General features: G+C 49.6%; 2 protein-coding genes across 3 annotated transcripts; one reads left to right on the top strand and one right to left on the bottom strand.

The window, feature by feature from the left end:
* On the top strand, positions 682–5,517 carry LOC8086416 (leucine-rich repeat receptor-like serine/threonine-protein kinase At1g17230). Of its 2 annotated transcripts, XM_021453888.1 has the most exons (3): positions 683–4,044; positions 4,513–4,903; positions 5,107–5,517. In XM_021453888.1, exons 1-2 carry the CDS (start codon positions 1,089–1,091, stop codon positions 4,899–4,901), a joined length of 3,345 nt encoding a protein of 1,114 aa, XP_021309563.1. In that variant the 5' UTR covers positions 683–1,088; the 3' UTR covers positions 4,902–4,903; positions 5,107–5,517. The 2 variants fall into 2 exon arrangements, with proteins under 2 accessions (XP_021309564.1, XP_021309563.1); XM_021453889.1 differs by lacking the exon at positions 5,107–5,517 and having other exon boundaries at positions 682–4,044; positions 4,513–5,052.
* On the bottom strand, positions 6,006–12,868 carry LOC8086415 (transcription factor PCF6). Its single transcript, XM_002459309.2, has 2 exons — positions 10,972–12,868; positions 6,006–6,630 (listed from the first exon to the last, which is right to left on the bottom strand). The coding sequence occupies exon 1, from the start codon at positions 12,393–12,395 to the stop codon at positions 11,010–11,012; it is 1,386 nt and encodes a 461-aa protein (XP_002459354.1). The 5' UTR covers positions 12,396–12,868; the 3' UTR covers positions 6,006–6,630; positions 10,972–11,009.

Raw genomic sequence — 13,252 nt, 5'->3', positions numbered from 1 at the left:
ATAAATAATATTTATATATAAATTTTAAATAAAACCATTCAAACAAGAAGTAAAATAAAAAACGATACTTTCAATGAAACCAGCGACGAAGCCATCGCCCGTGCTAGCCGTGCTTCAGCCCGGGCTATCGGCCATGGATACACTAAGCACCCTAAGCCCCTCCTCCCCCTCCCACGCCATGGAGGAGGAGGAAGAAGGAAAAGAGACACTGGAGAAAGAAGAAGAGGAATCAGCCCCCCCTGGCCAAATCCCGGCTTCGTCCCTGAAAAGAAAATGGGTTTGTTCTATTTGTGAAAAAAAAAATGGTGTTCCAATTTTTTTTTCACTCGCCATAGATATGAGCTTGTTGAATTGAAGAAGAAACAACCCAAAAAGAGCTGTCGCGAGGCCCGCTTTTTTCCTACCTCGACTCGATCACGGATCGCAAAAGCTGGCTTTCGGCGACGAGTAGTCGTAACCCACACCAACACAGATAGTAGTCGTACGCGCCCGCCGTATACCTCCACGGCTCTCCCTCTCTACGCGTCGTCGGCCCGTACGGCCGAGCCCCGCCTCACGTGTCTCTGACAAGCGGGCCCGTCCAGGCGTCCACCACCACCACCACCACCCGCCCGTCCGCCAGCTCTTGCCCTGCTCGACGAAATGCCAGCGCTTCACGTCAATGCCGTCCGTCGCCTGCGCTGCGCTGTTGACCCCCGGCGCGGGCGCGCGCTTGTCCCGTCCTCCACAGTGCTCGCCCTCCATAAAGCTCCTTGTCATCCCTTCTCCCTGCCGCCCCTCCCCCCACAGTGCCACTCACTCGCGGCCACCACCACCACCACCACTCCCGCCGCCCTGTTGCGCAACCAGTGTCACCCACCTCGCCTCGTTCCCGCCCGCGCATGCCGCGCTGTCCGTCTTCCTAGTGGCTACTGGTACTTTGGTGGTGGTGGGGGGGACGGACAAGACGACGGCTTCCTCGGCTGCCGCTACCTCACCTCTGTCCTGTCTGTCCATGGCACTCTGCTCCTCGCCGCTGTCATCATAGTTCTGCGCCTCTCGCTCCACCTGCTGGCCCCGGGGGGTCCGGTTCTTGCTCCAGGAGTAGGATGCGCGCGGCGACGGCGGCAATGGCAGCGGGCGTGCCGCGGTTCTCGCTCCCGGCGGCGGTCCTCCTCTTGGCTCTTCTCAATCTCAACTCGGCGGCCACAGCCGCGGACGTGGACGGTGGCGCGGCGGCGCTCCTGCAGTTCAAGCGCGCGCTGGAGGACGTGGACGGACGCCTCTCGACCTGGGGCGGCGCCGGCGCGGGCCCGTGCGGGTGGGCCGGCATTGCCTGCTCCACGGCCGGCGAGGTGACCGGCGTCACGCTCCACGGCCTCAACCTCCAGGGCGGCCTCTCCGCCGCCGTCTGCGCGCTCCCGCGCCTGGCCGTGCTCAACGTCTCCAAGAACGCTCTCAAAGGCCCCATCCCGCAGGGGCTCGCCGCCTGCGCCGCGCTCGAGGTGCTCGACCTCAGCACCAACGCGCTCCACGGCGCCGTCCCGCCGGACCTCTGCGCGCTCCCGGCGCTCCGCCGCCTCTTCCTCAGCGAGAACCTGCTGGTCGGCGACATCCCGCTCGCCATCGGCAACCTCACCGCGCTCGAGGAGCTCGAAATCTACAGCAACAACCTCACCGGGAGGATCCCGGCCTCCGTCTCCGCGCTCCAGCGGCTGCGCGTCATCCGCGCCGGGCTCAACCAGCTCTCCGGACCCATCCCCGTCGAGCTCACCGAGTGCGCCAGCCTCGAGGTGCTCGGCCTCGCGCAGAACCACCTCGCTGGGGAGCTTCCGAGGGAGCTCTCCCGCCTCAAGAACCTCACCACATTGATCCTCTGGCAGAACTACCTCTCTGGCGACGTGCCGCCGGAGCTCGGCGAGTGCACCAACCTTCAGATGCTCGCCCTCAACGACAACTCCTTCACCGGCGGCGTGCCCAGGGAGCTCGCGGCGCTGCCGTCGCTCTTAAAGCTCTACATTTACCGGAACCAGCTCGACGGCACCATCCCGCCTGAGCTGGGAAACCTGCAGAGTGTCCTGGAGATTGACCTCTCGGAGAACAAGCTCACCGGCGTCATCCCTGCCGAGCTCGGCCGGATATCCACGCTCCGGCTACTCTATCTCTTCGAGAACCGTCTGCAAGGTACCATCCCACCGGAGCTCGGCCAGCTAAGCAGCATAAGAAAGATCGACCTGTCTATCAACAACCTCACCGGCACAATCCCGATGGTCTTTCAGAACCTGAGTGGCTTGGAGTACTTGGAACTCTTTGACAACCAACTCCAGGGCGCCATCCCTCCATTGTTGGGAGCCAACAGCAACCTTTCAGTGCTCGACTTGTCAGACAACCAGCTGACCGGGAGCATCCCTCCTCACCTCTGCAAATACCAGAAGCTCATGTTCTTGAGCCTCGGATCGAACCACCTCATCGGCAACATCCCTCAAGGAGTGAAGACTTGCAAGACTCTGACACAGCTCCGGTTGGGGGGAAACATGCTGACCGGGAGCCTCCCTGTCGAACTATCGCTGCTACAGAACTTAACATCGCTTGAAATGAACCAGAACCGGTTCTCTGGTCCGATACCGCCTGAGATTGGCAAGTTCAGGAGCATCGAGCGGTTAATTCTGTCCAACAATTTCTTTGTCGGACAGATGCCTGCTGCCATTGGCAACCTGACGGAGCTTGTTGCCTTCAACATTTCGTCGAACCAGCTCACGGGACCAATTCCCTCGGAGCTAGCGAGGTGTAAAAAGCTTCAAAGGCTTGACCTTAGTAGAAACTCACTCACTGGAGTGATTCCTACAGAGATTGGTGGGCTGGGAAACCTGGAGCAGCTCAAGTTGTCTGACAACAGTCTGAATGGAACCATTCCAAGCAGCTTTGGAGGCCTCTCAAGGCTCATAGAATTGGAGATGGGAGGCAACCGTCTGTCTGGTCAGGTCCCGGTTGAGCTTGGTGAGCTTAGTTCCCTGCAGATTGCCCTAAATGTCAGTCACAACATGCTGTCTGGTGAGATACCGACGCAGCTCGGGAATTTGCACATGCTGCAGTACCTGTACTTGGACAACAATGAGCTTGAAGGTCAAGTTCCTTCCTCGTTCAGTGACCTTTCGAGCCTGTTGGAGTGCAATCTGTCTTACAACAATCTCGTTGGGCCGCTTCCCAGCACTCCTCTGTTCGAGCACTTGGACAGCAGCAACTTCCTTGGGAACAATGGCCTTTGTGGTATCAAGGGGAAAGCATGTCCAGGTTCAGCATCGTCTTACTCAAGCAAGGAAGCAGCAGCACAGAAGAAGCGCTTTCTCAGGGAGAAGATCATCAGCATTGCTTCCATTGTCATTGCTTTGGTTTCATTGGTGCTGATTGCAGTCGTTTGCTGGGCCTTAAGAGCCAAGATACCAGAGCTTGTATCAAGTGAAGAGCGCAAGACTGGGTTTTCTGGTCCCCACTACTGCCTGAAGGAACGGGTGACCTATCAGGAGCTTATGAAAGCAACCGAGGACTTTTCAGAGAGTGCTGTGATTGGAAGAGGTGCTTGTGGCACAGTTTACAAGGCTGTGATGCCTGATGGCCGGAAAATCGCAGTCAAGAAGCTCAAGGCCCAAGGAGAAGGTTCGAACATTGACAGAAGCTTCCGAGCTGAGATAACTACGCTTGGAAATGTCAGGCACCGCAACATTGTCAAGCTCTATGGCTTCTGCTCCCACCAGGACTCAAATCTTATCCTGTATGAGTACATGGCAAATGGTAGCCTGGGAGAATTGCTTCATGGCAGCAAGGATGCCTATCTACTGGACTGGGACACGCGTTACCGGATTGCTCTGGGTGCTGCTGAAGGCTTGCGGTATCTTCACAGTGACTGCAAACCACAGGTCATTCACCGTGATATCAAATCGAACAACATATTGCTTGATGAGATGATGGAGGCTCATGTAGGGGACTTTGGTTTGGCCAAACTTATTGACATTTCCAACTCTAGATCAATGTCTGCGGTTGCTGGTTCATACGGCTACATTGCTCCAGGTAAGATCTGTTCTCTAAACCACTGTGTTAGGAGTTCTGTATAGATTCCACATTACCTTGCAGTTGCAGCATGCACATATCTTAGTTTACTAAGAGCATCCCCAACCGTTTTGGCAAATGAGGGAGTTTGCCAAGTCTCAAAAAAATATGGCAAAGGTGAAAAGAGGCAATCTCCAATGGTTTGGCATTAATCACTTCGCACCAATTTCCCAATGCCAAGTGTGAACAGGTTTGGCATATATGCCAATCCTTCCTCTCTTTTTGCCAAGTTAACAAAATTGCAAAGTCTAAATGCCAAACCGTTGGATAAGTGTTTTTAAGACTTTTTTGCAAATACATGAATGCAAAGCTTATTTGCAAAACGGTTGGGGATGCTCTAAGCTGTTCTTTCCAGCAACAAACTAGCAAACTCAGTTTATTAAGCAATGTCTATGGCTACTAATCATGTGTGTGTTTTATCCTGTGCAGAGTATGCATTCACCATGAAGGTCACTGAGAAGTGTGATGTCTATAGTTTCGGAGTAGTTTTGTTGGAACTACTGACTGGGCAGTCTCCAATTCAGCCTCTTGAGAAAGGAGGAGATCTTGTGAATTTGGTGAGGCGGATGATGAACAAAATGATGCCAAATACAGAAGTGTTTGACAGCAGACTAGACCTGAGCTCAAGGAGAGTCGTGGAAGAAATGTCTCTGGTGCTAAAAATTGCATTGTTCTGCACCAATGAGTCGCCATTTGATAGACCTAGCATGAGAGAAGTCATTTCCATGTTAATCGACGCTAGAGCGTCCTCCTATGACTCATTCTCGTCGCCAGCATCCGAAGCACCTATAGAATATGATTCGTCCCCAAAAATTTAGAGGTGAGGTCAAGTAACAGTTTTCTTTTGTTAAGGAGTGCTGAGATCAAGTGACATCTGATAGTTTCTACATTGTTTGAGAAATAAATGAACTATTAGTATAACTATTGCCCAGTTTTAAGACAGTAATCAGAAGAAAATAATGTTGTTTTGTTCCTTCTTACAAAAATCTTGCTCGCCAGTTAATTGTTTTCCTTGTTTGGCAGGCCAGTATCATCAATCTATTTTACTAGGCATGCATCAAGGGAGCATCCATAGATTAACTTTGTTCGTAGCTGAAGACCATCTAGTCTGAAATCTTGATTTCCAAGAAGTTGTTGGCTATAACCTGACTCCAAATGGAAAAGAGATCCGTCTTTCTGACCAAGACTAACCACCAGTTGAAGGCTAGAAGCATTTGAAGTGAAGTTATTCACTCCTACCTCAGATAGTGCTCTTTCAATGGAGGCAGACACCTTTGAGTGTTCCTTTTCTGAAACACTCAGCTAGATTGATAGATTCACTTCAGCAGAACATACAGATTCAACTATCGCTAGCTAGCTTGAACATTGTACATACTACATAGACCAGTGTGGCTATAAATAATGACAGATTGATCCTGGATTATTTTTTGCTTCTTTTTGACTTGTTACTAACTGTAATAGTAACATGATAAAAAGTGAATTACCGTGTTCGGAAAAGCCTCTACCTTCAGCCTACTCAGTTCCAAACGATAGATGCCTTGACCACCCTCTACATCTCCTGTTGTGTTTGACTTGGTGTCCTGCAACCTGCAAGCATGTCATCAAAGGCACACAGAATTAGGTACTCCTGCAAGCTCTTTGATAAAAGCGCGCCGATCCAGTGACCCGTGCTGCCACGCCTCTAAAGCTGGCTAGATCGCACCAAGCTTTATCTGACTGCTACAGCAAACCACACCTAACAAGATACTGTTCACTGAGAATTCCACGGCTTTAAAATAGCTTTGGGTCTTGCTGAAGACACGTCTAAACTCACATCTGTCAAATTCTGGCGTGAAATCACTGATTAATTCAGAACTTCCATCAGTTCCTCACATGCTGCTCAAATTGATGAATTGCAAGCCACTAAGGCAGAGACTGTATTCTACACTTTCATCATTGTTCAGAATTCAATCAGTTGAGCACGTTCATTCTGCAGCATATATCGACCACAAGTTGCTAGATTTTCACAAATCAGGGATCAATATGAAATAATCACTGCAAACAAGAAATTAAATTTACATCTGAGACTCCCATTATGCCAGTATTCAGAACACACAACAGGGGCACAAACTTGCCCACATATGACTTCATTTCATGCATTGGAGTCTTCTCACTTCTTGTACAACACACAACCGAGAACCATACAAATGGCAGGGATAACTGATCCCTGAAACTGGAAAGCGCCGATCAAGGGGCCGAATCGAATCCATCCATTGCAGAGTTCAGAATGGGAAGGATTACAATGGCTTTCTGACAGCGCACTCTGGCAAATCATGCACCGAAAATCTCACCTCCAGGAAATGAATACAGCAGCAGGCGGAAAAAGAAGTGCAGAAGGTTGTCAGAGTAGTAAAGACGATGAGGTTCTTCTGTGATGACCAGATGTCTGAAGGATGATCTGCTTCCAAGAATTCGGGGAATCATCCCCAACGCACTTATGGCAGCTTCAAGCAATGAATGGTGCTTCCAGGGGCAGGTTGCAATTATTTGATTTGATGTTTTCACATCCTGTAAAATGTCAACAATGATGATTTCGGTCAGATAAAAAAAGGAAAAGCAGGCATTGTGTTGCATTATTGCTATCAACAAACAATACATAATGTATATGACTTTCCTGCCACTCGAAACAGTTTGCAGGGCTGACAAACAAGATAGATTGAGCTATGACACTACTATTTTTCTGTTGAAAACGGGCACTATCGTCAGACTGTCAGAACTAATTAGTAGAGCACTTTTCTTTTTCATTCCAGTTCATTTTAGAGAGAAGCACTGAAGCCCTTTCATAAGGTTAATCACAATAGCTGGTCAAATAGCCCATTGCATTGCTCATTTGACCAACCCTCCCAAGAATATTCTGTTAGCATGTCAAACTCAAGCTTAAGTTGACCGCAGAATAAAAATTGAGCACAAGAACACCCTTTCTTGAGGTGCATGCAATAGCAGGTCAAATAGCCAAGAGTGACTTGACTCCAGGATTATTCTATCAGCATGCATAGTCAAATTCAAGCTTCATTTCACTAGTCAGGATCAATATTGAGGATAACGATGGGGATACAATTCCATGTAGCTTTATATATTATCAATATGTAAATAAATTTCAGGAGTCCAGAGTGTAGTAAACTGTAAACCACAAGACCTTCAGGCAGAGATTCTAGTAAGTAAATCGTACGTTATACTATGTAAGGCTACAAAATGGAAACACAAGACAGTTGTAGGAAGGCAAAAACACTAGACATTACAATGCATAATGGCAAACTTTATTGGCTGACTGCCATAAGAAACTTGGAAGCAAAGAATGCAGAGCCACTCATAGCTTGTTCAATTAATTTAGGAAAATCCTAGTTTTCTTGTTTTGCACAGAGCCAGCAACCCCTAAAAGCTAAGGTTGTTATTTTGTCAATAACTCAAAAAGGCTATTCAAATTTAGAAGCCTTATAAGCCAGCTAAATATTTTGCTTCTGCTGAAGCAGATATAGTTATACTTAAGATAAAAAAGGAGAAATAAATAAAAAATAATATTAGTAGGTCGGCCAGTAGGCCTTATTTAGGTGATATATGCCAGAACTCGAGGTAGACAAGCCTATATGTAGGATAATTTAATTATTAAAAGTGCTTAGCTTTTATCATAAAGTCTCCACTTCAAAGCTTTCCAGAAATAAGATAGGGCAACCAAATTCAATGATACCTAGGGCTTAGCAACTTAGCATACTTTAGAATCTGAATGGCATCATTAAAGAAAAACATATATAAGATATAAAGGTTCTACTATTATAAGTGATACCAACAAGATTAGTTCAACCTATTCATGATAGCATAATTAATAAATGACTAGTAGTGTCCTTTATTTAATTTCTCTAATAGGTGCTGTAAATAGAACACTACAGAACAGAAAACAACAATGATAAAAAAATAGTTTTTCTATAAATTTAAAATTATAGTGTTGAGTTTTGAAAACGACATCCTCATATCAGAAAAATAAGAAAAAGTGATGATCATATATGAATATTGACTATATTTTATTAATGCAACCCCATAGATAGTAGGACTCTAAAAATACATTATTAACTTTCCTAAAAAAGGAAATATGTTATTAAACATTCAGCTTGTATACATTCCTTCCCAAAAGAAAACTTAGGAAAGCGTTAACACAGCTATAATACTAACTAATAATAACTGCTAGAGCATCTCCAACAGATTATCTATCCTTCATCTCCTAAAAGTCTATATAGGTGATCTCCTATTAATGGTGGTGTAGCTTTATCTTCTCCTCCAACATATTACCAATATCTTTTAAAGTGGATATGGGAGAGGGGGTGGATCTCCTACAGGGTGGATTTTGAGTAATTACTTAAAACTTTAAGGTATTGGGGATAGGATGAGTAATTTGTTGGTGCAACCACAATTCCTTATATTGCATGTTTTTGGTATTGGGGATGAGATAAGTAATCTGTTGAAGATGCTCTTAGGTGCAACAGCAAGTAATACTGTGCAACAGACCAATCCTTTTGCTTTTGGATTATTTATACGCTTTTCTTGTCTGACAGAAGAACACAAAGCAATTGTCCTTTTTTAATTTTGGAAATGGCAAAGGACCTATTTAGTTAAATAAAACTAGTCATTTTGAAACATTTTATGCATGTGCTAGATAAAAAATAAAGAATACTCACACATGAAAGATCTTCCAATATGGTTTGTGGAAAAAATACGGAATACATCATATGAAAGATCTTCCAATATGCAATAGAATAATCATCCCTCAATGGACACAGGTGAAAGACGATCACAGTGAACTGTTCATCCCTCAATGGAGACAGGTGTCTTGTTTTGTTAGAGGACTGTTACAACAAAGATGCATACCTACGCTTTAGATGCCATCCTCTGACCTAGCATCTAATCACCACCTAGTGGCTAGTGCCTAGCTAGCGCTTTTTATTTCAATATGGCATTTTCTTGAGCAAATAAACCATGGTTATATATGCAGACTCCCAAGACAAGACTAACACAACAATACCTTGTTTTTTTTGAAAGGTTACAATACTTAGTTTTTCAGAACATCAATAAACGTATAAGGTGAGTTTCCTATAATATAAGTGTTGACATTTTATTGGTTTGTTTTCAGGACAATAAATGTATGAGGAAGGGAATACTGTTGATTTGCTTTCATTGGAAACAACTTACCATCCCCACTTATCACTGTTGATACAACAGTCAATCAGAAATTCAGCACATAAATTGCACATGCCACTTGTGGTCCATCTCTATTATTGAGGACAGGGACTTAGCCAACAAGTTCTAAACTTGTAGATGAAACTCCATTAGCAATGCACCAAAAGTTATCAGATGGGAAATAAAATGCTTCACTTGGGGTATGGAATGCTGTATTCTTTAGCAAGTACCAAATCTAAGATTTCGACCCTGTAGTCTTAACATGGTCGCATTATGTCTTTCAAGTTTGAGCCAGAAAGATACTGAGAGAGAAGGAGAAATATACTGTAAACTCTCAAATAATGACATGCCTTTTTGGACACAAATTAAGTTATCTAGTTGAAATACATTTTTCCAGGAGCCAACAAGTGGCATACCTATTTTGAACTACATTGCATTTATCTTCTGTAAGAAGATGAGCCACTTGGATTCTTACGGCAGCAAACATTGGGCTTCCCAAATTTGCCACTGGACCCACAATTCATAAATTCAGATGCACCCATTTGTTGTTCACTCCAGTGGCATCATAACCACGGGGGCAATATTTGCAGTGGCATAGGTAAAGTGTGCGGGTTTTTAACAAAACAAGCAGCTAATTTGATTGGAAATCAAACATGCCAAAAACCATAGCTTCTTCCCTTTCAAAAGAAAAAAAATCATAGCATTTCACAACATGAATTAGAGTTCATTTTTAGCTAAGCTTTGTTGCATATTTACTCAGACGTTGCACAAATCTTGCACTGCTTCGGAAGAACATAGTGAAGGAACAGGTCAATTATGCCATCACCTCTACTGAACCTTGAAAAGGTCTTTTGAAAACTATATCAGCCTGTATAAAAATGGTAGTTGAGTGTTTATATTGTTTCAACGATACTTCAGGATACAGTTATGAGTTATGCAATTACATCGGTAGCCACTAAGGAACTTAGATTTTTGAAATCTTTCAACTTTGTTCTGAGAAGTACAGCCAAAACACCAAACGTCATAACAGGATTACTCTCCGAATGCATACATTTGCAATCATAAAGTTTATTTTGGAGAACAGCTGTAGTTGTGATTTTTAGTATGTGCTGACAAAGAAGAAAACATGGGAAAGGAAACGTTAAACTATGCCACTGGCTGTATCTGAACCAAGCAAAAGACCATTGGGAGATGTGTTTAAACAATGACAGTGCTATGTTGGTATTTTTGTCTCCGGTTTATGCATTTGATCATAGATTCATAGTACAGCAGATCCTTTTCATGCAATGCTACCACAACGTAGCCTGGGCTTACTACAAATTAAGGCATTAAAAATCCAGTGCCGGGCAAACAGAAACCATGTGATTGGCCTGTCTCCTATGAAATAGCTGATGGGTGGAACAGAACACCAAACCAGATCCCTCCCCAGTGAGTAGTGAAATGACACCTGTTCTAATTTGTAAAGCTGGGCCGAATGCTCCCACTAAAGCCTTGACACTCGTCAATTGCCAAGAACCAGCCGAGAGTTTTATGGGATTTGGGGACACAAGGCACCTCGAGTTCCACCAAAAGGGAGCGATAATCATATCAAATTGGCAAATGGCAGGCATCGTAGCCTTAAATTAAGGCCCCAACGCACAAGCATCCAAAAAGCAAAGAAGGGATGAGAGTTGATGAGCTTACCATCCAGATAGCACCGCACAGCGCTGGGCAGGTGTCGATCAGTTCTTGCCCTTCTCCTTCATGTCTGCGTGCTGGAACCCGTTCCAGAGCTGGAACGCGGCGAACTGGCCCTCGGCCGTGGTGGGCGCTGCAGCGGCAGCGGCGGGCGGGCTGAACAGGAAGGGTATGTTGGGAGCGTCCAGTGGAGTAGACAGCCTCTGGAGCTGTTGTTGGTGGTGGTGGTGGCCGGAGATGTGCGGCTGCGAATTGGACTGAAGGGTCCCCCTACTGTTGACACCCACAAGACCCGAGGACATGGAGAAGTTGAGGTTGTATTCTATGGCGGGAGTCGGCGCCGGCGCCGGCGCCGCGTGGACGGGCATGAAATGGTCCTGCAAGAACGAGAAGTGCGTCATCTCAGCGTTCGGCTCGCCGCCGCCAGAGGCGACGGTGACGGCACCACTGGCCAAGCCGAAGTGCTGCGCCGCCGGGGCCATGGCGATGGACGCAATGTTGCCGAGGTGGGGAGCGGGGGCGGCGAAGGCGTGCGCCATCGCGTGCCCCGCGCCCTTCCGGGGCTGCGCGAACCCGATGTAGTCGGCGGTGGCAGCGGAGACAGTCGTCGTCTGCCCCCAGGACACCGACGACTGCTGGTGGTGCTTGTGGTCCGCGGGGGCGGCGGCGCTGGCCGCGGCCATCCCCGTGAGCAGCTCGGTGAAGGACGCCGCCTGCGCCGAGGTAGTGGTAGCCACGACGCGCCTGGCGGTACCGTCGTTGGCGGCCGCGGCGGGGTCCTTGTCCTTGTCCTTGTCCCTGGCAACGGCGCTCCGCTCCCTAGCGCGCTCCCTTGCCTTGACCCGGCTCTCGGAGCGGGAGAGCGAGAGGACCGAGCCCTTGCTTGTCTCGGACGTGCTGCTACATCCGGACCTCGTGAGCTGCTGGTGGTGGTGGTGTTCGTCGCCGTCGTCACCAGCAGGCGGCGGGCCGTGGTGAGCGTGGTGGTCCTTGGCGGCGGAGGCCGGGTGCGCGGGGAACCCCGCGGCGGCGTCGAGCGAAGGGAGCTTGTCGATAGCGTCAGCGGCAGCCCTGATGAGCCACTCGATGGCCTTGCTAGGCTGGTCGTACCCGAGGCGGTCCTGCAGGTCGTAGAACTGGATGGCGGTGGCGACGGAGAGGCGGACGCGTCGGTCCCTGATGCCCTTGGCCGTGTACACCTTGCTGTGGCGGTCCTTGCCCCCCGACGCCCGCGAGACGCGGTAGATCCGCGACGCCGGGTGCTGCTGCGCCCACGGCGCACCGGCGGCGGGCGGCACGGCGACCGCTACCGCGCGTCGCTTGGGCTCCGGCTCCGCTCCCGCGCCAGCTTTCGCCCGGCCCCGCTTGCCCCCCGCGCCGCCGCCGCCGGCGACGGCGGCGCCTGCACAGCCCACGGCCTCCACCTCCATCGCGGCTGCGGCCCCCTACCACGCGCCCCGCATTGCCGCCCGCGGCGGCGGCGGATTCCCACGTGGACGGGCGCAATTCCGAGGCCGCGCGCACCTCGGTAGCGGCGCTAGTGGGTAGGAAGTGAACCGAGTGGCGTGGCGGTGACGGTGAGAATGAGGGCGCGCGCGCGGGATGAAAGCAAAGCGATCGGCGCGGCCGTGATGGTGGGGCCCGTCGTCGTCGTCAGATCTGGCGCGGCTGGCGATCGGGCCTGTGGTTCGGCGGCGCGGCGGGGGCGGACTCGGGAGGCGAGGTTTTTGGGGGCGCGGGGCGGGAGGGAGTGGACTGAGGACTGACTGATGACTGCCGCCAGCGATGGAGGTGGTGGTGGTGGGTGGCGACTGGAGTAGTAGTGATGACTGACAGGCGAGAAGCGAGATTTTATGAGGGCGGGGCGGGGCGGGGCGGGACGGGGGGACGGAGGAAAAGGGGAGCGAGCTGCTGGGGCTGGGCAGCAGGTGCGCGGCACGAGGCGAGGCGGCAGGCTACTACTGTAGAGGGGAGCTGGGGAGGTGGCAGGCTACTACTGCTGCCGCCTGCCGGTTCGGCAATGGGCAATGGCCACCGGCACCGGCACCGGCTGCGGCCGCCGCCCGTGGCGGCTGCTGATCTACTACTACCAGCGTAGTGACAGTGTCAGGGCCGGCGCTGCACGGTGGCGGCACGAGACAAGCTACAAAGCGCGGTCTGGGGGCACTCTGGGTCTGGGAGCCGTGCGCTGCTGCGCCCGTGCCGCCGCCACGGGGCGACGGCGATCTGATCTGACGGCGGATGCGAGGGCGAGGCGTTGGTCGCTGTCCAGGTCCAGCCGTGGCGG

Source organism: Sorghum bicolor, chromosome 2 (assembly GCF_000003195.3).
Source record: "Sorghum bicolor cultivar BTx623 chromosome 2, Sorghum_bicolor_NCBIv3, whole genome shotgun sequence".
NCBI lineage: Eukaryota > Viridiplantae > Streptophyta > Magnoliopsida > Poales > Poaceae > Sorghum > Sorghum bicolor.
This window is presented reverse-complemented; position numbering and strand designations above follow the sequence as displayed.

What these genes read in the sequence shown, in the direction of transcription:
- LOC8086416 (XM_021453888.1), top strand. Translation starts at nt 1,089, where the DNA reads ATGCGCGCGGCGACGGCGGCAATGGCAGCGGGCGTGCCGCGGTTCTCG. An exon ending in ATACGGCTACATTGCTCCAG is followed by an intron (nt 4,045 to 4,512) that starts GTAAGATCTGTT and finishes TATCCTGTGCAG; the next exon opens with AGTATGCATTCACCATGAAG.
- LOC8086415 (XM_002459309.2), bottom strand. Translation starts at nt 12,395, where the DNA reads ATGGAGGTGGAGGCCGTGGGCTGTGCAGGCGCCGCCGTCGCCGGCGGC.